Genomic DNA, 25,153 nt, shown 5'->3' with positions numbered 1-25,153 from the left:
GGGGTCAAAGCAGCTGAGAAGAGCCCAGAGAACAAACTGTCAGAGGGGATGGTTTCCCAGCACCCAAACACAACCTCTCTTTATTCCGTTGTAAACTAATAATCTAATTCAACTCCACCTTCCTAACCTCACCTCAAGCAGGCAAACCTAAGTAATTCATCAAAACTCAGCTCAATTCAAACTAGTTAACGTAACCCTAAACAGGTAGCTGAGTATTATTATGATCATTTTTTTGACTCTTTAAAATGTGTAGTGCTGAAAGTACATCTTATGGCAGGACATAGTCATTTTTTCTAGCAAAAGAATTTTCAAGAAAATATTCCTTTTTAATAATGCTTCACATTTTTTACCAGTGTGTCAGTTTTGGCAACGGCTATACTGAATCTGGATAGATAAAGTAAAGTGATAGTAATTAAAATACTTGCTTGATCATATCCTTGAGAATTTTGGTTACCAAAAAAAAAGTCAAAAAATATGAGCTACCAAAACCAGGTGAACAGGGAAAAAAAATAAAAGGGTGAACCTCCAAACTTCACCTCTCTCTTCACCCTCTTAGCAAAATCTTCAAAAAGGAAGAAGTCCATTTTTACATATACATTGTTCAAAGGAAAAATCATCCCCAATCATTTTACTATTTGCTGACTTATCTTGGTTGAAGATAAGCCAGTTAGCAGTAACTGAACATTCTCTTGTGTCTTTTGTTTTGGCTTTGAGGCTGCATGGGTGTGAGTTGTGAGAGGGAGAAATGAAACTTAGCCATGGTTACCAGGAGAAGAACCAGCAGGATCCTCTGCTGAGCAACCAGCCCTGGGACTATGCTGGGTTTCCAATTTGTAGCTGAAAAGAAGAAAAATGATAGAAGTCATGCCATCTTGAGGAAAAGCTGGATGAAAGCACAGTTAAGCATAATCAATCAATAGCAGATAACACTAACGCCTGGACAATGCTGTAGCTTGTCCCAGAAACACCACTTGCAATTGGAATATAAAAGCATCCTACACTGGTGGTGTCCCATTTAGCTGTGTTTCTCTCCTGCTCTGAGCTCTCAAGGTCATCCATACTGGAGAGAACTCATCAAGCAATTACATCTTCAAAGTCCTTCACACATTTGTGATAAACTCCCTGACCCTGACTGGGAGGGGTGAGAAAGTATTATTAGCAGCAAAGCAGCTCCGCTGGCTTTTGATGTATTTTGAGCATTTTCCAGTGATGCCCAGACCTTGAATTTCCAGCCTGTCTTCAGGAGAGCTCTGACTAGTGGAGGGAATTGGTCTGAAATGTGGGGTCCTGCCTAACAATTATAAACCTTCTGACCAGGTCCTTACGGTGTTTCTCATTTCTTCTTTTGTTCTCCAGCCAATTTATGCCTTTCTAGCTGCAGTGAAATGGCTGATAAGTGATTTCCTCATGTGAGTACAAAAAGATATGGGTATCTGGGAGGCTCAGACCAGCTGGGGTGAGAGCTGAGAAGGCCATGAGCAGAGGCCCATGCGGAGGACATTGCTGTCAGCCTTTATGTGACATTCAGCCTGGTGCCTCGCTCCCAGGAGGCATAAAGCTATTACTATTCCCATTTCACAAAAGCAGAGGCAGAAGCCCTGAGTGGGTCTGGGACTTACCTGAAGTCACTCAGTACAAAGCGGCAGAGTCAGAAATAGGACTTGGGTCTCTGGAGGCCCCGTGCAGGTCCTCGATGCTACGTCCTCCTCCCTGTCTCATTCGCCCACGATATGTGAATCCTCCGCAGGGGCGAGGGCTGCCAGGAGGAAGCCAGGAAGCTCAGATCTGAGTGGCAGGCAGGGGAGAAGAGAGGGGAGGGGAGGGAATGCCTTGGATCGAGCTCTGGATTCAGGCTCACCTCAAACTGTGTGGGGAGGGAAATAAGAGTAAGAGCTCTAATTAGGGCCAAGCTCAAATTGGGACCAAAGCTGCTCAGCTTGCTGGGCCCAGGCTGAAACCTTGACCCTGAGCATCCCAGCCTGAGAGGCAGAAAAGACCCAGATCCCGGGCCTTGAGCTTATGGGCACAGCATAATTCAGCATGGCTTACAGCTAGGTCTGTGTCACCACAGCACCAGCTCCCTGCAACCCACCTGTGCCCAGTCAGGTGGGTCCACAGCGACTGGATCCAGCTTCAGCCTCTGGGGCTGCCACGTTCATCCCTTCACTGGTGAGGTACCCAGACAGTGTGTCCTTCATGAAAAAGCCCACTCAGTTATTCCACAGTATAGATCCCATGATACGGAGACATACTGTATCACGTTGAGCAACCAAAAACAAAACAAAAACAAACAAACAAACAAAAAAAGGGGAAAAAATAATCTCAGACTTCCACTGCCTGAAAATCCACAATAAACATTTTAGAGCTAGTATTTGCCACGCCACAGAACCGTCTCACTGCCACCTGCACCCTTCCAGGCTGCTGAAAAAGCATCCTCTGTTCTTGCTCTTTTGACAGCTTCCTTTTGGAGTTTAACATGAGTAGCTTCTGGCACACAGACAACTTGGCAGACGGTGAGTACACGGGAATCCAGCCACCCCTCAGCACGTGAGTGTCACAGCTGCTGGTGGCAGCAGAAACTGTAGGGGGAAGCCGAACCTCATGCAAGAAGCTGCCATCCCATCACGTCTGCCTCTGTAGACAGTGGAAGCCAGCTTCCAGGTCCCAGCACCACCTGTCTCCCTCCCATCCCCAAGCACCAGAGCCATTGGAGGAAGCCTGTGCAGCTCAGCTCATGCGTTCCTCAGCGTAACTGCAGTAACACGGGGAGGTTTTTCTTTCTGAGCACCTCACCCTGTGTGTCCATCAGCCACAAAGCCCTTCAGTTGGAAAGACTTCCAGTCTTCTGTGACAGTGGCCCGAGGGACAGGACAGCACAGGGCTGGAGCAGCAGGCTCTGCAGAGCTAGCCAGAAAGCCTGTAAGGTTCAGCTGAGAACAGCTTCCTTGCATACTTTCCTTCAGCTGTCCCACCGAGTTGTGCTGGATGGCTCAAATAACGCATTGAGGGTCTTCGCTTTCCCACTGGACTCTTTCTGGAAGGCAGAAGGTGGTGGCACGAGCTCCTACAGGCAAGGGACACCAATGGCCCTGAGGTGACCATAAGGGACAGGTGAAGAGTGCACATCTACATAGCAGTGTAGACGTAATTATTTCTTCCTCACTAATTATTCAGCACTAATGGCACTTTGAGTGGACACAAAGGAACCTTCCCTGCCAACAGTGGGGTTGAGTCCTCTGCCTTGAGTTCTCCTGGTGTGACAGGGAACCACTTGTTTTCAGAGAACAAAAAGTCCTTGCAGTCAGAGAGCCAGCACAGTGTCTGGGTGCTGTCCTTCCTACTTAGCTCCTCCCTAGAGGATCTCCAGACATGGCACTAGAAGCTGCACATCTCCTCTGTGTGGCGCTGGATGCTGCTTTAACTTGCATCAGGATGAAGGGAGTGTTCCCATGCAGAAATCGGTGAGAAAGAGATAGACGAGCAAGTACAGAACTTCCATTAGTGCAGGAGGGACACAGACAGACACAGCGTTCCTGTAGAGAGCTGTTACGGGTGCTAGATGGCTGCAGTTTGATTTAATTTTTGCTAGAGGAGATGTGAGGGAAAAGGTAGGGGGCTCCTGCCACTACACTACTCATCACCATTTCCTTTTGTGCCTTCCTCATCGTTCTTGCATCACCTCCATGCCTACTGCGTGCCAATTCATCTCTTCGCTGTGCTGCCATCATGTGAAACTGTGATGTGGCTCCATCTTTGTTGTGTGTGTGCATACTGCGCCTCCAGCCAAGGCTGTCTTCCATCACTGTAAGTAGAACCACCGAGTAGCCAGACGAGGAGGATCTAGCTAGAAATCCCAGGCTAGGAATGACAATTTTCCGCCTTTTGGGGAACTTGGAGAAGGGAGTCATGGTCACATGGCAGTGCCTGCCTCTTTCCCTGCACTGCAAGGAATCAGGAGACGCTGTTGCTGGTTTAGGCAGCTGAGGTGTTGATGATATAGGTCTGTCACTGAGAAGTCAACACAAGAAGGGACACACCAGCCTCCTTAGTGACAGCAGGTCCAAACAAGACCATCCCTGGTGGCTATAGCACAGATGGGCTGTTAACCACTGTAACGTGGCTTGTCCTTCACTCTGGCTCCCGGCTGCCCCCATCTTTTCAAGCATTACATCAAAACCAAAACCAGTTTCTGCCTTCTTGCAGGAAAATCTGTTTGGGTCTTGTCGTCTTCAGATACTGAGAGGCAATTTAAGTCTTCTTTTCCACACCCCATGGTTTAGCCCTTCTGATGAATACCAGCCCAGCTCCAGGATAATGCAGAATTACTTTCAAGCAGTTTAACTGATAAGTATGTGCTGTAGCTCATAAATCCACTCTTGCAGGCAAACTAGAAATCCCTCCAGACAGAGTCCAGACTGTGGCTGTGTTTGTATCTCACTGCTGCCATATCTAGCTCCTGTTCACTGGTTTGCTCTCAGCCCAGCAAGACGTATGTGTGAGACAGAGATAGAGAAATAGACACTTGGAATGTGCCTTGCTGTGTGAAGGAGAGGAAGAGGAGGAGAGTGTGGCTGTAGGTGAAAAAACAAGGGTCCATGCATGGGGGAGGGAGTGGCAGGGTGGAAGGAAACCGTCGGGGCTGGAAGGAATGGGTTGCACGTGTTGTTAAGAACAGGCTGAAGATTTTTGCCAGGGATGTTAACATTTCCTTGACTGCCTGCCAAGGCTGGCGAATGCAAAACGTATGGAGAGGAGACATTTTCTGGGACAGAAACTAAGTATATGTTTATTTGAGGTTATGTACAGAGGAATTAACAGTCGGGGATCTAATGTTCACCCCTGCTGTGTGCACCTCTGGCTCTGCAGCACTGGTCCTATTTCTGCTTCCCAAATTCTCGCGCTTTCTGGAAAGGTGAGGCTTGCCACTGGAGTATGGGCACGATTGATTCAGACTGCACTCCTCATGCAAATCTGCTTCTCAGAGATGGTGAGAAGATGTTTGCTGCCACAGATTTTTCACTGCTCTCAGCATCTCTTTCCCCTCTGTGTTTATAAGGGCTTCTGCATTTATGGACATCACCACAGATTTGAAGGCTTTTAATTAAGCCAAAAATACTTCCAGCCAAGGCACGCAGCCTAGAAAGGAGTGTTTCTAGAATTCTGGAGCTCAGTAAAGTTTCTTTCTGGCTGCATGGTTAAGTGCACAGAGGATAATCAACTGAAACGTGCATTTTGTATTTGGAAGTGGCAGATTTTGTCTCATTCGTACCTGAGTAAATCCATTGACTCGGTGCAGATATTCAGGATTTATGGTGGTGGGAAAGAGTTCACAATCTGGGCTGCACTGTGTGCAGCAAGGAGCGGTGGCTGCCTTTGCTACTCAGAAGGACTGGTTGCCAACTCTCTGACAAAGTCTTTCTGGAAGTGCAGATGGTAGCAATGACAGCCAGGAATTAACTCACGCTTTGCTATAAAGTTTGCAATTTGTTATCAGCTCCTCCGACTGTTTACTAATCCCTGACCACCAGACTCTCAGAGCTGCTGATAAGGCTTTGATGTCCAGCTTGTGCACGCAGAGGCTCAGCCCCAGCGAGCTGCTGATGGTGTGCATGCTGCCGGGCTCCTCTGAGCTCCCAAATACTGCTGCAGCTGCATTGCTTCCAGGCAAATTAAGTGGCAGTGGGCTTAAGCATAATCTCTGTCTCAGGTCTTGTCTCCGTGCAGAAGTCAGGGATTTTAAAGTGGCTTATTTTCATTTAACCTGTGCCAAGAAACTGATTTAAGATGGTCTGTGCAGGGGATGTGTGCCAACTTAACGACGTAGTGCACGTGATGAGGTTAACCCAGAGCCAATCAAATTGCTGGCGTCTGTGAAAGGCTGCAGAGAAATGCGGCTCCTGGTAAGGACTCAGCCCACCCTGCCAGGGGCTGAAGAGCCCCTGCAGGGTCCAGCACGGTGGACTCACCATCATATTTACCTCCCTGGTCCTGCACAGGAGCTGAAGCAGGGTTGGCACAGGTCGGGCCTGTGAGTGGGGCTGGGCTGGCCGAGGCTCCAGGTGTGCCCTGGTGGTTGGGCATCTTCTTCACTTGCCTTCTCATTAAGGCCCCCTTCTCAGATCACCTTTGTGGTCATCACAGCTGTTCTTATGAGCAAGAAATGTCACAGCCTGCCCCCAAAAATGTCTGCTGCTGTGACAGCCCTGGTCAGCACCACCGTGCAAACCAGAGGTTGACACAGTGGGACCTTAATAGTTCATGGCTCAGGGACAGACGTTGGGTCTTGCCACACGCATGTCTCTAAGATGGGCTGTGCCCATGGCAGTCTGGCTGCAGTTTATGGAGTTAAAGCATTGTTTCCCCATTAGTACAGTGAATTAAGGTTGAAGGAAAGGGCTCCCATCCCATTCTTCAACCGCCTTTAGTCCTTCAGGAATTCACTGGCCAGTTTATGGTCACCCACTCAGTAGCTGCTCTGAGCTGGAAAGCACTGGTAGCTTTTGGCATCAAAGCATGAATGGAGATAGTGTGAGGAGCGCTGAATCTTGATGCTGAAATCAAGTGCTTTTGGACCAGCAAACAATGAACCGAAACATAGTGCCAAAAGGTGGTTCCTACAGCCTGAAAGGAATTAAATAGGAGGCTGCCTCATGGGGGATGTTTTCAGAAAGGTCAGGAGAAGAGCACAAGGCACAGCCACAGGGCTCTGGGCTGCAGGGAGGAGTTTAAATCCCCGTCACATCCACCTTGGGGAGGGCACTAGAGGTGGGTCTGGGCTGCAGCCCCTGGCTTCTGATGGATGCCTTATGTCTCTGCATTGCCGAGGCAGAGAGAAGAATTGGAGAAAATCATCCTGCCTTTGTATCTCGCATAGTCCCCGTTGTGCAGGCTCCGTGGGGTGTGCCTTCCTCTTCCTGTGCACTTCAGCACCGTGAGGGGAGAGGCGTCCGTAGCGCTTGGTGAGGCCTTGACTGTGGTGCAAATAGTCCCTCAAGACCACGGATGCCCTCCCGATGAATTCTTACCACACACTGACCGTTCAAAACCTCTGTGGCTGCATTTTTCTACAAATATTCCCTGTGGCGGCCGCAAGGGACGAGCTGGTGGTCCCCAGGTCAGGGGGGCTGCAGCCCCTGGGCCTGGGGGCCGTGAGGCGAGGCCTCGGTGCCCAGCCCCACAGCTGGTGTGGAAACAGTCCTCATGCTTCTTGTCTGTGCTGCAGCCGCTTCTCCCCTGGCAACACAGCCTCACATTTCAATCGGAGACATTCCCCTGTGTGCCACGGAGGCAGGAGCTGCCTGTGCTACCCCCGACTGTAGAAAATAATTGCCAGGCTGGCCCGATCGAGCGAGGCAAGGAGGACTTTGCTGAACGCGAGAAATGATGCCCTTGCTTCTCCAGGGAGGCTCAGCGAGGCAGCTCAGCTCCCCCTCATCCCAAAATTAGTGTGGGAGCCCCACAGAGCGTGACTGGGGAGCAGCCCTGCCTCGGCAGAGGATCCTTCCCTGCCAGAGCCAGCCCCGCACGCTCGCTGAGGCCTGGCCGGGCCCTCACAGCCACCTTCTGCTCCCGTGCAGGCACAGGCCAGCCCTGTCTGCTGGCAGTGTTCTCTTTTTAAGGAAGCGACACGCTTTCAGCCCATCCGTTTGCCTGCCATGGGATCTCTCTGAAGCGTCAGAGGACTCAGAAAAGGTCGGGGGCTGACGGAGAAGCGGGAATGCGTGAGGTTGCATTAATTTGCAGAGCCGTTTTAGACAGGCTGGCTGGCATCATTGGCGAGTGGGGGCACCCTCATCGGTGGTGTCTGGGAGGGATTTCCGTGTGCCCTCCGAACACAGAGGGTCCCTGCCAGTGCAGATCTCCAAGCACAGGCACTGAGGGATGGGCCAGTCACAGCGTGGACCCAACACGTACAAAAATACATCATGACCCAGTGCCAGGGCAGGCAGGAGGGACGCGGGAGGGTCTCTGAAAGGCAGCAGGTGTGGTAGGACCCCCCCAGCGGCCCCACACCCCAGTTTCTGCGGGGAGGAGGGATGGGGAGTAGCAGGAGCATCCCTCGCACAGCCTGGTTTGCCCACACCACCTAGTGGGAGCCGGCATGGCTGCAGTGCTCCGTGGTGCTGCTCCTCGCTCCTCTCCCTGGTAGGCACCTGCCTGGGTCGGGTCCCTCTGTCACCAGTGCTGAAGTCCCCTGTCTCAGGGCAGATGTCCCCGTTATGGTCCTCTCACCCTGCCTGTTCTCGTCCCCGCCGCAGCTCACAAGCACAAGAAGCACGACACCCTGCAGCCCTGCGACACGGAGTACCCCGTCTTCGTGTACGAGCCGGCCATCAAGGAGACCAACGGGCTGATCGAGTGCGGGGATTGCCAAAAGTAAGAATTACAGCTTCCCTTTCAGTCAGGCACCAGCCCCAGGCCACGCCGGCACCACAGCATGGTCAAAGCCCAAGAGTCACCTGCTGCTGTGCCCGGCGTGTCCTGGGCTGGGGGCAGCATGGAGAGAGAGCGACCACGCTACGGCTTCTCGATAGAGAAGGAAGAATTAAAGCCATCTGTTAATAAGCAGGGTGGCTGCAGGAGGAGGGAGAGAGAGTTTAAGAAAAGAAAGTCTCTTTTCCATTCCGCAGATTTCAGAAAGGAGCTTTTTCTGTTTTTTCATGTTTCTGGCAAAAGTTTTCTCCTTAGAAATTTTTCCTTTTTGCAATGCTTTCAGCGTTTTATTTTCCCTCTTTTCTGTTTTTTTACAGAAAAAAAAAAAAAAAGGAGGGATTAGGGTAAAAAAAAGAAGTGTTAAACCAAAAGAAAGCAAAACATGGGTACCCTATTTTACTTTCCGTTTTCATTTTAAGAGAACGAGCAGTCAAAAATAACAGAAAAGTCATTGTGAAAAGAGGCCATTTTCAGCAGTTGCGTAGCACCATCAGTAATCACGCATGGAAGGGTGAAAGCAGGATGAAATTTCCACTGGTCCGGCTTTTCCTAACGTGCTGTTACATAGACCTGCACAGAGGAGGCCAAACAGATCTGACTGGAATCCCTCATAAAGAAAAGAAAAGCCTTACCTGCCTTGGGTCTTGGACCGACTGCAGGAAAGAATTAAAGGTCAGGAAAACAGCCTGTGCCAGTCAGTGCTGCTTTATGAAAAATGGGCCTTGCTGCGCGTTGTCGGAGAGCAGAGAGCGGGTTCGGTGACAAAGGGAGCTGTGTCGGTGCTGTAACCTCTGGGCAGAGCTGGAGCCCAGGCAGACGCATTTGTTCGTGCCTTACACTGTCCCTGCAAAAACCACCTCGCCTTGCCCCAGCGGGGACACGGCCTGATTCATAGTCACCTCTAGAGGTGAACACGAAGAGCCCTGGAAGCTAGAAGGAGAGGCTGGGCAGTGAGCAGCCAGGGAAACAGGGCGGTTCTCCAGAGTGGTTGGGGTGGTGAGGGCAGGCTCACAAACCCGCATGGCCACAGCCTGATGCAGAAGCCCTTTTCCTTGGCTGAGAGCAGGAACAGGAGAGACACGGACGAGTCATCAGGCAGGGGGTGACACAGGCCGGTGAGTGCAACCACGTGGCCACGGGCACATGCAGCCTCCTGTGTGCAGAGCCACGCCTGAGCAGCCCACTCACGCTCACGTGCGTGCACACTCATGCACAAAGCCACACACGTGCCCAAAACACATGGCTGCCCTTCTGCCCTGCCCACAGGAGCCCTCCAGCTCCCGCACAGCCTGCAGCCCCCTGTGCAGGCCCTCACATGGGTGCCCTCGGGCAAATGCATCCAGGCACATCCTCGCCTGCACGTGCCCATCACCAGACCTTTCTGCTTGTCTCACGCGGAGGGGAAGGGACAGACAAACTTGTGGCTCCAAACCGAAGCTTTGCACGGAGCTTAAGCACCAGGCAGCCAGTCCCGTCACACAGGTGTAATGCGTGATGTTACTGAGCCCCTCCATTCGTCTGCCACACAACATGAAATTTAGCAGAACTCTGCCCCCTGAGGATCGCAGCGTGCACACAGCCGCACGTGCTGCAGGCACGTGTTAACACACGTTGGCTGGGTGCTGGCACACCTCCACCTGAAGCCAGGCCTTCTCAGACACTCCTCTGAGACACGCTGCCCCACTCTGGCATGCCTGTGTGTGCCTGGGGAGGGCCCCTGCTGGGTTTTCCTTGTTTTTTGGGGGGTGGGATTTGGTTCTGATTGTGGCCTTTCTGCTGTGTGGAGTTGTACTGAGCCAGCTGGGTGCTTCTGAGGACAGGAAGGTGTGCACTGCTCCCCTCCTGCCTTCTGCTGACACCCCTTCCAAGCTTCTCTGTTTCCTTTGGCCTTATTTGTTAGGGTGAACAGGGCCAGGCGATGCCGGGGCCGTGCCGGGGAGGGCTGCAATTTCTCTGGTGCGCTCTTTTCCCCACAGGATGTTTGTGGCACAGCAGATTGCCAGCAGCAACCTGCTGCTCCTCGTCACGGATGCCGCCTGCGACTGCAGCATCTTCCCACCTGTCCTGCTGGATGCAAAAGAAGTCAAATATATCCTTCTGCTTGCCCTGGGACTCTGGGTTTGCTAGGGTGGAAAACGTGTGGTAATTCCCACAGGGAAAGGGGTGGAGGCCATGGCCCGGCTTGTGGGCCAGCCAGGAGGCAGGGGAATGGAACTGATGTGAGGGAGAGGAGGAACAGCCCTGCTGGAGACCAGCCTCCCGCTGCGGGGCAGCCCCCAGCTCTGTGCTATTTTGCCATTTTAGCTGCTGGTCATTCTTTGCCTTTCCCTAGCACTTAGTGGCATCCTCAGCCCATGTACCTGCAGCGCTGCAGATGGGAGGCGGCTGCCCAGCTCCAGTCCTCCCCTGTCCCTGAGGCTGTGACTGCACCCAGGGGAAGTGCCCCAGGACCCCGTCTCTGTGCCTCTTCCTTCTCCCCTGCCCGTGTCCTTAACCGCCCCGCACATAACGCCTCGGTGAAGTGCGACCGGATGCGCTCCCAGAAGCTGAGGCGGCGCCCGGACACGTGCCACGCGTTTCACCCCGAGGTACGGCCACAGGGCATTGTGGCAGTCAGGAGAGCACGGGGCTGGGCTTCCCCATGACCCTGGGCACAGTGGCTGCGTACACACATCCCCTCTTCCTGCGTGCATCGTGCCTATTTTGTGCCCATCCTGGTACACAGCCTGGTGGATCCCCAAGGGGCTTCCTCACAGGAGGACATCACGCTAGTGACACCTGGGCAGGGCTTGGGCTCCAGTGGTGGTGGGCTTTTGGGGCTTTCTCAAACCATCCCTCAGCGTGCCTTCCTTCAGGCTGTGCTCCACAGCTTCTGCAGCCCCTGCTCTCCCTCCCAGAAGCAAGGGGAGCACTCCCACCATGGCACCATGGCAGCAAGCACGCTGATACCTTGTCTTCTCTGTCCCCCAGGAAAACGCCCAGGACTGCGGCGGTGCTGCCGAGCTCTGCGCCTCTCTGACGCTGCTCCTCCTGCCCCTGGCACTGCTCCTGCGGTGACACTGCCTGCGGCAGGGACACGGCGAGGGACAGAGCTGCGGGAGGAGAGGAGACAGGGGCACCTTTGGGGATGCCCTCTGTGACTCCCTGCGGCTCCAGGGACAGTAAGGGTGGCCAGCACGGCTCAGACACGTGTCGCACATCCCCGTGGCCCTGCCTCTCTCATGGCCATGCTGGGGCAATGTGCCCTGCGAGGCAGAGGGCTCCGCCGGGCAGCTCTTGCCTTAGGAGAGCAGGCGGGCAGGAGACCCTGGCTGCTGCTGCTCATAAGAGCCGCCGGGATTCTGAGCACCCAGCTCTGGGGGCCAACATCTCCTGGTCTTGGGGTGGTCATCAACCAGGACCCCAGGCTCAGGACATGGCTCCAGCCCCAAGCTGCACTAACACCTGCAGCTGGACCACAGGGGATGGCACAGCTGGGCCGGAGCTGCAGCTCTGCCGAGGGGAACACTGCACGCACAGCATCCAGATAAGTCTCCAGGCATGGGCCTGCCTCGAGGAAGGAGCTATGTGTGACCTGCCGAAGCAGCATGATGTTACCCTGGCCTGCTGGCTTCTCTGCAGGAGCAGCTCGGGTATGGGCACTGTTCCCTCGGAGCAGCACCGCCCTGCCCGGAGAGGCTGCCCGGGGATGTTCAGGGGCGAGCAGCCCCTGCCCTGAGCCTGGCATTTGCAGCCGGGGAGCACAGGCTGTTTGCCACAGAGCTTTATGAACAAGGGGTGGGGAGCACCCATTTTTCTTCTCTTTTTGTATGAACTGCTCCATACCACCTCATTAAAAAAAAAAAAATGTATTTTATGTAGCTACTGAAGTTCCATCACGTCATGTTTGGTGCTAAACACAGCCCTACATCCCAGGAACCCCTCTCCTTCCAAACTCATGGGAATGAGGTGCAGGTGGAGGGAACTGCATGGGCAGGAACCCCCAGCCGCACCCCCAGGTGTGCTGGGGCCGTGGGACGCTGCCCCTCCTACCAGTGCCTTTGCTTTCCCAGAGGCGGTGTCACAGCAAAGAGGAGAGGAGCGACTGCGCAACTGGGAGTGAATCAGGCTCTGGAGGGGGATTTGATTTCCATCCTGCAGCTCCAGTGACCTTATCAGAGTCAGACACAGCCAAAGAAGATGAAGACAGCACGGGAGGAGAAGGGGCTCTGTCAAGCCCAAGTTGTTCAGAGCTCAGGCTCAGCTCCCCGCTGGCAGGAGCAGCTCCCCAGGGCTTGGTGCTGCTGCCCTTGGTGAGGGTGACCTTGCTGTCAGAAGGGATAACGGCCCCAGCTCCACGCAGCTGAACAGATTTGTGTCAGCACACGTTGCCCTGCCATGGTTGATTTCAGGTGCATTAATCCACAGCAAACATGGTCCCGTGAACAGAGCTGTGCTGGGAGAGTAAAGGCATGAATTACTCCCAGCTTGGTTTCTTCAGACCGTGCATGGGTCTTAACTGGAGGGAATAGGACAGAGGTGAGACCCCATTATTTCTTAAACTAAGGGCAGAGGTTTACCAGTGAGCCCTGACCTCAAACCTGAGGCAGCACTGGGAGATGAGAGAAATGTCCCATCGGGTGCCCCCAGCCACATCTGGCTGCTGCCAGCTGCCGTGGCAGACGCTGTGAGCACCAGCACGCACTCCCCACCTCGAGTCATGCTACCAAGCTCATGACGGAGCGAAGGAGGTGACTGGCCCTTCAGGTACGACCAGACACGGGTGACTTCATGCTACAGAAAAGCTTTTACATCAGCTGTTTGCAGCTGGGAGAGGGCACAGCGGCAGCAGCTTTCCAGCAGGCTGGCCTGAGTCAGCGTGTATGTAGCAAGGGCCAGGCAGATCCCGGACTGGGGGCAGCGAGGGGCGGTTTGTGCCAGAAGGGCAGGTGAAGGACCCATCTGACAGTCCCGCTCAGTTTTACACACACCACTTAGGCCAGAGCCCCAGGATAATTTCCAGGATGCTTTTTCCAGGGGAGCCCAGCTCCGACCAGCTGCAAGGCAAAGCTCAAACAACGCGCACAGGTCCAGCATGGCTGGAGAGAAACACAAAAGGTACCTATAATAATTTGCCTCTGTCAGGAAACACATCATTGCTCTGGGAACACAGCCAGGCATATGATTTTTCTCATCTCGTTTACAGCTGGAGCAGTTCTGTTTTTACGCCAGCTGTGAGGAGCCTCTGTGCCCGGTTGTCCCGTGCCAGCGCTGAAGCTGCTAAAAAATGAGATCAGCTTGACTCTCCAGGGCAGACATCTCTGGGCTCGGAAGCAGCAATAGCTCTGGTGTTCAAACACGGGCGTTACAGGAGGGGAGAAAGGCAAAGGTGAAGTTCTGAGCTAGTTCTGGAGACACCAGAATTAGGGCTGAGCAGGCAAAGTCTTCTTGTGAACACCGGGGTAACTGCTCACTTGCAAACAGCCCCACCCCAAGGGGACCTCCCTTCCTGGGGTGAACAAGACAGTCCACACCGAGGAACCGGCCCCAGGAGGCTGCCCAGATGATGCTGGGCAGAGGAGATCCTGCTGCGCCTTTCCTGTCTGCCCATTGCTGAAATACTCGAGGATGATCACACGTGGTGCTGCCGTGAGGCCGGTATTCCTTCATCTGTAGCAATTCGGATCTAGGGATCTCCTCCAAGGAGCTGATTTTTTTTTTTAAGGAATTTTATTCAAAGCACATCAGCTGGCGCTCAGCACTTTTGGAAATCAGCCTTGGGAACTGGGACTTGAGCACTAAAGACAAATATAGAAACACTGACCAGCGGGAGAGGTTGGCTCGAACAGATTGCTTGATGGCACACAGCAGGCAGGGGAATAAAAAAATATAAAAAGAAAAAAAAAAAAACTTGGTTTTGCAGGAAAGCCTCTAGCAGCTTCAACCAAAACAAACTCAGCTCCTTTGTCCTGATCATGCATTTAACTTATTTCCAGCTCCTTTTAAAAAGTTAGGCAATGGCCTTAGATGTTCACCTCGATTGCAGCACTTCAGTCCATGCTCAGTTCACCCTTTGCAACGAATGAAGCAAGTGATCCCAGGAAGAGGACAACGCACGGCCACAACTATGTGCAGAAGAGGTAGGGCATACAATTTAGGGCTGCCTATGCAACTTTTAAGTATCATTCCAATTTTTGAAAACAAAATAAACCCAATTCATCTTCAAAGGTGGTAGCTTTTTTTAGTGCAACTCATGTAATCTGATGCTGAAGTTCTCCACACCCCTTGAATTTGCTTTGTGTTTATATAAAAAAAAATCCATCCTGAGATGTCAAGCTGACACAGGTTATTTACTGGAGTTAGCTCTCGTACAAGCCTCTGCAAAACATCCATCTCATGTCAACTAACTGATAAACAGCCCAGCTGTGTGTGCCCAGACTCAGTGTGAACCAACGCAAGGGGAGGACTAGGCGTATCTTGTTGAGGCAGTTTGCAGATGCTTGCTGACAGCTGAGGAAGGGAGATGCAGGAGCACCAGGCTCCGCTCCAGGCACGGGGCTGTTGGTGGGCTCCGCTCCCTCCCCAGCCAGCTGTGGCTCCTTCCCACATCTGTGTGCCAGGAGGAGACGATTGGTCCTTTATGTGGGTAGAGCCTGGGAGACATTTCTTCTGCACCACTAATTCCAGTCCAGCCTTCCAGGAGAGCTTTTCCCAAGCTCAACTGACCTAAAAACCCACACCAACTGAAGTCACCAGCACCTGCCCTCCTCCCTCCCCACTCTTGTTCTTCTGTCCCTCCTGCCCATTTTCTTCTTCACAAGCTCTCACATGAGAAATGTTGCCCCAGGCTATTTCCCTTGGGCAGTTCGGAATAACCGTGTGCCAGGGAATGTCTTATGACGAGCAGCTTGATGAAATGGTGGCACCAGGCCCACCAAATAACACCTCCCTCCCCCGTGCCAGTACCAGCACTGTACTACAGCTGGTGACTCCAGAGAACATGAAGTGAGAGTCTAAACTAGAAACAAATCATGCTTCTCTGCCAATTAGCACTGTAACTAAAACACACCATGGTCCACAGACATCTTTGTCAGACGTGATGGCACACAGTGAGCATCAGTTCAACACTGCGTGAACAAGCCCTTAGGCATCAGTTCGGTTTCTGGACTTTTACCTGTAAACAGTGGGAGGGCAGAAAGCCAGCACAACTCGTTCAAGCTTCACACACAGCAAAGAAAGACCCAAGCTAGACGATATTCCATTTGGTTCTTTTATTAGCGAAGTTAAGAATACAGCAAGTAATAAGATCCCATCTTACATGGAACCATCACCGGAGTCCCCAGCCATCAAAACCCCAGAATGTGCTTCATTGCTTTCAACAGTAAGCAATTTTTAAAAAGAAATATACTGAACAAGGCCACTATTTAATGGGGAAGGAAAGAAGCTGTAGGTCCTAACTATTCTATGGCAATAACCTGCACACAGAGCAAGCAAGCCTCTGACTGCTGAGAGTAAGGCATTCAGGTGCCAACCTGGGAAGAGTTCTCAGCAAGAGCTACAGAAAAGTGCACAGCTAGGTTGCTTTTATTGGAACACACAAACTTCTTGAAGGGAGAGACTGACTGGGTAAAGAATAGCAGGTGGAGTACTGTGTTTCTGTAGTAGTTCTGTGCTGTGTAGGACCAGGTTACAATCACCCTTCAAGGAGTGAAGGTGGGATGATCCAGGATGGAGACTGCCGCTTCTGCTGGTACTGTTACAGAGGTATCCCAAAGCGCCGTACAGACAGGTCTGATTCGGATATGCTTCCATACCGTGCTTCCCTCAGGCACCAGACTGCTTCCTGCCAGGCAGCTCTACACCTTTGTCAGGGATGCCAGTGCTGCTAGCCCTTACATCCAGCTAATACTGCTCTTTATGTCATCTTAGTACCACACAGACCCGTGATGAGCTGTTTGCGGCCCTACTGGCATCCAGCGTAGTGATCCTACTGAGAACACGTCCCTCTAAGCTCACAGACTCTGCTGCAGCACCTCTTTCTGCAGCCGACCTTGCTCTCAGAGGCTTTACAAAGACTCCAGTGAGGGGTGAAGCTGTAATATCCACCAGTCAACTTTACACAGGCATTCTGCTTCTATTTGACTCCACTAGGCAGAGTAACTCCCCGAAACACTCAGTAATCCCCAGCATACTAGAAGATCTTCGCAATCTACATTTTTTCCCCTTGAAGGACAAAAAAAAATAATCAAATTTGCATTTTATTAAAAAACAACAACCCTTTTACCTCCCTTCTTTGTGAACTACAGCATTTTATGAGCTGTTTAACTCATCACAAGAGGTAATTGCTCTGAATTTCCAACTAAACGCTCCAAGCAATACCTGTGCCATAACAAACAAAACGTTCAAGTTTCATCTTACAACTCCAAGGATTCTCCTTCAGTCTGGCTTCTGACTAGGCTCCAAAGATCAAGCTACATCAATTAAGGAAGAGAAGGGTATATACCTCCCCTTATATAGGAGGTGTGTCTGCTCCACAGCAATCCAACTGAACTCTTACTTTCAGGTTTAAGAAATACCAGCAGTCCCACTGCGAAAGCACAGATGGGAAGCAGACCTAAGGAAAATAAAAAAATGGAACTGCATTGGGCTGATTGTGGATTTTTCCTCCTAAAAAGAAAAGCCTGCAAAAACTTCCTTGGCGTATGGAGCCTGACACATGAGAAGGTAATGTGCTTGAGGTCTGCAGTAACTGTTAACTCCAAGCCTTGGAGCACACAGCTTCCTCTTTCCAGTCAATCCTAACCCCATCTCTGTTTCCCCTCACATGCTCAACTACCTTTTGACAAGTGCATTACCATCGTTTGTTCAGACAAAACAGGGCAGGACTCAGACGGCAGCCATCTACTCAGCAGGGGCCTTTGGGTATAGGCAGGCACTGATGGAGTCGGACCTTTTGCCACTGCGCATGCAGTTATCCCATCATGCTCCGATTCATATGATGAGAACCAAAACAACTTACTGTAAGATCCAAAACGATATTGGCCAAGCAAGCTTGGAAGGCAGTTGTCCCACACAGTTAAGCAGAGCACAGGTGGATCTTTCAAGTTACTTGAGTGAAACTGGCTAACACTGTGACCCAAACGACAACATGATTAACCCAGCCTTCACAACCCAACCCTCGTGTACACGTACTGAGCCTACTCCAGGTGCTGGCCAGGACCCCACACTGCCCAGGGGCATGCCCAGGGCATGCTGGCCACCAAGCGAAAACGCAGGGCCAACATGCTTCACTCCTGGGAATTTTACCTGGTCCTCCTGCAATCATTCATTTTGTGCAAAAATTGAAACAGTGTGTGGTACTTGCATGTTGCATTCTTTACAAAAACCCTTTTCCCCCCACCCATTGTTTAAAACATTTATATAAATTTATTTAAACAGAAAGTTAGAAATCTTATTTACAATTTGCTTTTCTCCCAAAAGAGCATCTAAAATCAACTCCCAAACCCTCCAAGAGGATATAAATTTAACCTCGATTTTTTTTTAAAAAAAAAAAAAAAAGGAAACTGCTAAGCTATCCCTCCCCACTTCTACAAATAAATATGGCATTGAACAGAAGCCGATTTGGAAAGGGTCCTCTGTAGCTCAATCTGTAGATCCCAAGAATAAATTAGGGTTTCAGAATTTCCTGGTCTTCAAATTGATTCATTCCATTGCTTGAGGTATAGAATTTATCTTGATTAGTCAGAATCCCCATGAAGCTCTGTGCTCCATCAGCTGAAACTTGGATTCTTCTTAGGTATTCATTTCACTAGCCTGTATGCTTCAACCGCGCTTGCGGTGCTGTTTTGGTTTGACCTTGGGCTGAAGCCTGGTTTTACTGCATCCCATCTTCTGTGCAGCCTCCTCCAACCGTGAAACGGAACTCCTGGAGGTTCGAAACCCCGTGGAAATGCACAAAAGCGCCAGCCACTACAAAGACGTGGAACAGCTGATGGGAGTGGAACTGTGGAAGATAAAACACTTGTGTTCAGCCAGGGTACTTGGAGTACTAGGGGCTACCCCGTCTCCAAAAAAGCCATACATTCAGCTGAAGTACACAGTAACACGTAGCAGTACCTCAAACCACAAGCTGCAGAAGTTGTGTATGAAGCCATCCCTTTCCTACCATTAGCAAAAGGATCATATTCTCCACACGCACATCCCCACGCCCTTTTCCTTCAGTCATCTGAATCAGCTGATCACTCAGCACATACACATAAATGCTATAGCATATATTTGTTAAGGGGCAGCAATAACTTCTAAGCTTTGGGCAAAAGTCTTAAAAATAACACCTTTTTTAATTAGCTCCTCAACAACACTGGTTGGTTGTGGATACAGAGGGTTATCTCATACAGCTAATGCGTACAAACTCTGCTCTGGTCACAGGCCTAAGTTTTACCAACTAGATTTTCAGAACGTTATTCTACTTCTCTGCCACAAAGAAACAGAGCAGAAAAAATGGTATTATGTGAAAACATAGAAACAACCAGATGTTCTCAATGAATGCCCAGGATGCTATTGATTATAATACAGCAGAATGAAAACCATGAAGGGGCTACATGACAAAGCACAGCCTTGTTCTGGGGAAGCCATACCAATATGGATAATGCTCCAAAAGTTTCCATAGATGTATTTGTAGGCTCCATGGGAAGCTTGGAAAAGAGCTGGTGGTACACCAGTGCTCCTGGATCATATCTTACTATTTTAAGAAGGTTTAGTTTGGACATCTAAATTATACATCACCGATGATTACACCTAGCAAACTGGGGCCATACAGAAGTTACTAACAACCCAGGCCTTACTCTCACTTATCTTCTGTAGGGGCCTTAAACTATTTCAATAAAAGCACAGTTGCCTGACATCTCTCCCCAAGGTCCGCCTCCCTTTCATCTCTACTCATGCTCCACTCAATTTTTTTCTTCGCATCTTTCCCCACAGATCTCTACGACACAGTCCTCATGACTCTAGCCCTCCTCTCCCAAGTTTTCCTTCCTGCCCACTTGCCCACACCATCTTTCTTTCTTCTGGGCCACAGATCCCTCCAAAGTTTTATCAGTTCTATCCAGTGTTTCCCCTGGCCTCACAAAATGAGAGGCCAGACATGGTGAAGATATGAAAGAAAAAAAAAAGGTTTGCAAAGTTTCTTATCCATCCATTAAAGCTATCTAGCACATGTGCTGGGCTGAACTTGTATAGCAGCAGTTAACTCAGACCAGCCAGCCTGTGGTAACTCCGCACGAGAGGCGCTAGGTAAGCCGGGCTCCGAGAGCCCACAGCGGTTTGGCCCCTTAAGATCTGTATGTCTGATGCAGTGGTTTAGTACTTGCAATAATAAAAAACCACCATTGATACAACATCCTCCAGCCTCAAGGGGAACCAGCTTTCACATTGGTCTCCTCATCCAGTCATTCCGTAGACTCACCCAGATGTCACACTTGCCAGGGAAGAATCTCTCCGGGATGCGGGCAGCATAGAGTGCAGCACCAGTGATGTACAGGCATGCCATGAGTGCCAGCCAGCCTATCTGCCCCATAGTGGCTGCTTTCAGGAGCCCCTCAGAGATGACAAAGTGCAGGGTGGGAATAACCCCACTAAGACCCAGACCTAGAAATACTCCTGGGAGGTAAAGAAAATGTGGGAGAGTCAGCTTTGAACACACTGGCAGTGAAGGGAGACAAAAAAAGAGCAGTGGAAGGAAAACTCGGTATTCGCCAAAGCAGAAGAAAGGTGACAACTCTTGAAGCTGGAGGTCCCTGAGGTAGCTTTAACAGAGGGAAGTTAAAGAATGCACAGATTTCCTTCATATACCAGAAGCTACTTAATTAAATGTTCCAGCAGATATTAAATTTTTTCATTTAATGATTTTGTCTGCCAGCCTTAACGTATATTACACCAGTTACACAGCTGGGACTGTAGAGGGCACTGAGACTACATGAATTATGTCACACTTTACCAAATCAAGAGCAGGACAACAAGGAGAAACAAAGACATTATTTACCATATTCAGTGCAAATGATCCCAGTAAACAGAAAAACATCATGTGAGCCTTGCCTGCCATATGAGAATGTTGTTTACTCAGATTTCGTCAGCAAGTACAGAAATCTTGGTGAAAAAGGTTAGGAGGGGGAATAGGGGGGAAAATAATCATGACCCACCATCCACTGGGTATTTTAAGTATAGAAGGCTGAAGGTACACCAATAGCTTGTCCAAGAAAACTGGATTTACTGACACTCAGATTAAGCAACAAGAAATATTTCTATTCAAACCAGCTATATTCATATTCCATAACTGCCCATGGCAGCTTTCTCTCACTCCCTACCCCAGAATATGAAAACAAAATTGTTTTCATTCCTTCAATCCTGTGACAAGAAGAACTAGGCCTTTGGTCCTAAATGACTATTTTATCTAGGCAAATCATTCAGATCAATAAAAATCATTGAATGATTTACTAGTGTCAAAGCTTGGTGTTACAGAAACAAAACAAATAGCAGAAGGAATATACACATACATACACCAAGCAGTCAACCATTTTTTGAGAGCAAAGTTGCTTGGTATAGCTAGAAATGCTTGGTACTACCTTCCTCACTGCGTGTTACTGTCCATTTCAGGAATGCACTTCCAGGACTCGCACCAGCCCTTATCTGTGCATCCAGCTGAATATAAGCAACACTGAAAAAAACCATTGCGTTCCCAATCAGAGAATATTACCTCTCTCTAAAATTAAGCTTTAAGTCTTGAGAAGACTTTTTTGAAGTGACAAGTAGAAAGCAAGGAAAGAAGGCAGACAAGAAGCAAAACTTCAGGTCTTACCTGCCCTTACACCCCGGTATTGAGGGGTCGCAAACATGTCCCATTGTGAGACAATTATGGCTGCGATGCCCAGGACACAAATCACGATCAAGTAGATGAAGCAAGGCTGAGGGTTGCAGTAGAAGGAGTAATACAGCCATGGTACAAAGCTGCCCATTATGAGAAGTGCAATGCCAGAATAGTCCAGCCTAGAAGGAAACAAAAATCAGTTTGACAGGAAATGTAAGCCTTTCGAAGTTCCTGTACTAACACTCTCTTTCTAGCAGACCAACAGACTACTCACCATGAAAGCAACTTTCTCTCACTATTGCAAACTAACTTCCTGACTGCAGCTCCTCCACCAGTGCTCTCCTACAGCAACGTATCATCTTGAGAGCACATAAGGTCAGTTTTGAACAGTCAGAAATATATACAGCAGCCTTTAGATCGAGGCCTTTTGAAGGAAACTCAAAATTTAAGCTTTGGGTGAGGATAAAAAGCAGCACAAAGTGCTCTGAACACAAAGAAGGGCACAATACGTTGCAAGAGCACAGCCAACACAAACTCTTTAGAATCTGACAAGTGAGAGTTTGTTAGGCATCAGCTTAAGTGACCACTGGGGAATAATGTCACAATTTTTCAACCAAGCTGTTTTTCTAGACACCAATGAAGAAAGGAATTCCCACAGCCACTGCTTATTACCACACCCCAATAAAATGCTTGTACAGGAGAAGATTGAGTTAATTCTCTAGTATGAGATTTTAATTGCTGGGTTACTTTAGAGGTGGTCCTGCAGATTACATAATCCCATGTTGACTAAGTGTAAAAAGAGATATTTAGCAGCTAGCCAACAGAAGAATGTGTAGCAAAACCAGAAGACCAAGGTATCTTAATACACATCAGAGCTGTCTTACATAAGAAAGTTTAAGATTCAGAGGTACCTGGAGTAATTGAAGTGACAAGCAGTGACAGTTGCATTAAAGATTCGAAGTCCTACAACTAAGCTCTGGGTATATTACTTACAGCAGCAAGATGCATGCACACACTTGCTGAACAGTAGAAAAGGAAACAGTTTTAAGACTAAAGAGACAGCACAAAACCCCATGCTGAAAAAAAAAAATGATTAGAAGAAACTGCAGTCACTCTCTGCTCAATTCTGTTCCAAAATTTTTGCAGCAGTCTTGCAGTGAACCACTCCTACACTGGGGAGCCAGGCACAAATTCCAGCCCTGTTTTCCCAACTGTTTCCTATTTGGCTTGCTCTGTCCTCCAGGCACTTACTTGGAGAAGAGCCGGGAAACACCTTCTGAGTGGCAATAAACTGTGTGGAAGAGCCATGAGAAGGAGAGGCAGAGTATGGCTCCCAAGAAGAACAATCCAACAACCACTTTCTCCTGCACAGGTGCTACAAAGGACATGTTTGGCCGGAACATGTAGAATATTCCCAGACACAGGAAGAACACACATCCTGAAAGAAACATAAGGCAGAAAGGTGTCAAGTTCATGCATACTGAAAGCTTTCTTTCAAAAATCATGAGTTTAACATACAGGAGTGCAAAGCAGCGGAACTACACGACAACCAGTAGCACACATGCAGAATAAACTTCTTCCATACTTCAGTTATGCATTCCAACCACATGTCTCAAACTGAAGCTATACAGACTTGCATGGACTCTGTATTTTCACTCGTTTTGCAAGATGCCTGACAACTAGTTGTGCATTCTCCAACAATGAAAAAAGTCTGCTGCAGAATGAGAATGGTGGAGTTTGAAGAAATCCATTCCCTTCAAAGCTCCTTGCAAGCTGAAAACCACTCATACAAGCTGCAACTTAAGTGTGTTCTTGTGGCAAGAAGGATCTCATTTAACACTTACACACTTGGAAATAAAGAGCATCTACTGGTAATATTTTAGTGATCAGGAAAATCCTTAGTTACAGCATTCAATACAGTTGAGTGCATTAACAAACCCCCATCCAGCCTTGGTGGAAGAAAATAAGGAGAGGGACACCAAGCTAATTTAACAGGTTCCTAACAGAATGATAATGCTGACCACCCCACACCCCCTTCTATCTTGCTCTCAAAGCAAGAAGGCAAATTGAAAATACCTAGAAGATGTGTCCAGATGTTACCAGTCTCTGTATGTATTCTGAAGATACTCTTGAAACAAGCCCGGAAGGAAGGCATGGGTGGTCTGTGTCCATGCAACAGGTAGTCGTTGTCCTTCAACCAGTCAGGTAGAACATCATGGGGAATGACTCTCCATCGGCCCTCCCATACCTAGAGGATAGAAGGTTTTGATTAAATGCAGGAAACTGCGTTCAAATAAGGCATGGCCAAAGTCAGAAAACCCGTATTAGTAGAAGTGTTAGAGTTAATGTAGGAGTGCAGTAAACTGAAAAGGGTTTGATGGGATGTCTCTGGGAAAAAGGCTTTACTCTTGAAACGTAACTGTTAAGTCACACTTCCCTATCCAAAACAGTATCCTGAAGTTGAGCTGCACCACCAGAAACAGAAGCACTTCAGTACTTCAGAAAATAAATCTATTGGGCTTTTTTTTTTTTATTTTTTACTGCTAATGAAGGGAAAGCATTTAATTCATTTCCACATTCAGTTATGGAGCAGATTTTCACATATCAACCTCTCCATTTAATGGAAGAAGCCTACACCTAGCTCTCTCCAAAAAAGAAATACAAGTGAAAACATGTCCTGTGAACCACAAGACAACCTGACTATGTATCTGCTAGCATTTGGGGGCAGTCCAGTAAAAAGACTATCTATCAACACTAACATAGGGCAGAACACATGAAGTGGCAAAAGCCCAGCAAGAAATGTCCAAACCCCTGACCAAGTTGGAAAAAAGTTCTCCCACACTCCCAGAACAGTGACAGGTCAGTTAGGGCAACAGATCCATGACTCTCAACTCCATCAGATTTCTTCTTTAAAGGAAGAGATAATGTAAATGCACACATCTATTCTTGTAGCTGGTTCCAAACGAAAAAAGTGTGCATGGCTGTTAGCGCTGCTTCAGTGACTTAAGATACATGTAGTCTTCAGTTTGGCTTCAGAAGCAGCACCACAAAGCAGAGGGGTATCGGGGAAGTGCTTTATGTACCGGGGTTGTTTCTGCAGTGTTCGTTGGATTTGGCGTCTGGCTAGTAATACAGGAACGAGCCTGAAGAATCCTGCAACACTAAGTTTAAGAAAACTACATTCTTATTTCAGTTTCAACATGAAGAGCCTACAGTTTTTAAATCCAGTCTCCTCACTCCTTCACAAAAGCAAGACTAAAATACACAGAATAACCATCCCAATTAAAGACTAGGTGCTTACATACATTCAGCAAGAAAAAATAACTGTTTTACTTTATGAAACAAGGATTTCAATTGAGGTAGGAACAGCCGGAAGGAATTAATTTTAAACAATCCACCCAACAAAGCATCTAAAAAGAAGAAGAGATGCATAGCAGACGAAAACACACCACAAGTAACTTGGGTCCCTCTGTAAAAATATTAAAGTAGTTCATCAAACCAGTAGGAACAAATATATGAAGGGACAGCACCTCCTTTACCAAGAAAGGAGGTCCAGGGACTGATATAGACCACACCCCATGGCTTTAAAAAGAAACAATTGAGCGAAGGTCAGTAATTACAAAATCTACAATGGATTGACTTATAGTTTTAATACATCCTCATTTTCTATTCGAGTCAGGGACAAAGCTTATTCTACAATGGATGCAAACGGTGCTAGGAAAGCAAAATATTTGCAAGTCTAAAGAAGCCTGGAAAAAAATGACCTTGTAAATGAAAGTGCCTTGAACCAGAAACACTGGAAGCAGAAGGCTTTTATTCTGCTTTGCACTCACAGGTGTTTCTCAAGAGAGACTCCTCAGTTGCATAATCAGCTTTAGAGTC

At 49.0% G+C, this 25,153-nt stretch overlaps 2 protein-coding genes across 3 annotated transcripts in view; one reads left to right on the top strand and one right to left on the bottom strand.

Moving 5' to 3' along the window:
- Positions 1-12,245, top strand: part of CACNA2D4 (calcium voltage-gated channel auxiliary subunit alpha2delta 4) — a 116,750-nt gene extending 104,505 nt beyond the window's left edge. The window contains exons 33-40 of the mRNA XM_035345909.1: positions 1,357-1,409; positions 2,458-2,513; positions 3,784-3,804; positions 8,259-8,376; positions 10,410-10,522; positions 10,939-11,021; positions 11,404-11,624; positions 11,953-12,245. Of these exons, the coding sequence (XP_035201800.1) occupies positions 1,357-1,409; positions 2,458-2,513; positions 3,784-3,804; positions 8,259-8,376; positions 10,410-10,522; positions 10,939-11,021; positions 11,404-11,490 (531 nt within the window). The 3' untranslated portion in view covers positions 11,491-11,624; positions 11,953-12,245. The remainder of the gene's footprint in view (positions 1-1,356; positions 1,410-2,457; positions 2,514-3,783; positions 3,805-8,258; positions 8,377-10,409; positions 10,523-10,938; positions 11,022-11,403; positions 11,625-11,952) is intronic.
- Positions 12,246-15,668: 3,423 nt separating this feature from the next.
- Positions 15,669-25,153, bottom strand: part of ADIPOR2 (adiponectin receptor 2) — a 45,659-nt gene continuing 36,174 nt past the window's right edge. For both annotated transcript variants that reach the window (XM_035345864.1, XM_035345857.1), the window contains 5 exons: positions 23,348-23,519; positions 22,523-22,709; positions 21,263-21,450; positions 19,874-20,067; positions 15,669-18,415 (listed from right to left, as the gene is read on the bottom strand). In XM_035345864.1, the coding sequence (XP_035201755.1) occupies positions 18,287-18,415; positions 19,874-20,067; positions 21,263-21,450; positions 22,523-22,709; positions 23,348-23,519 (870 nt within the window). In that variant the 3' untranslated portion in view covers positions 15,669-18,286. The remainder of the gene's footprint in view (positions 18,416-19,873; positions 20,068-21,262; positions 21,451-22,522; positions 22,710-23,347; positions 23,520-25,153) is intronic.

This window comes from Oxyura jamaicensis, chromosome 1 (assembly GCF_011077185.1).
Source record: "Oxyura jamaicensis isolate SHBP4307 breed ruddy duck chromosome 1, BPBGC_Ojam_1.0, whole genome shotgun sequence".
Taxonomy (NCBI): domain Eukaryota; kingdom Metazoa; phylum Chordata; class Aves; order Anseriformes; family Anatidae; genus Oxyura; species Oxyura jamaicensis.
This window is presented reverse-complemented; position numbering and strand designations above follow the sequence as displayed.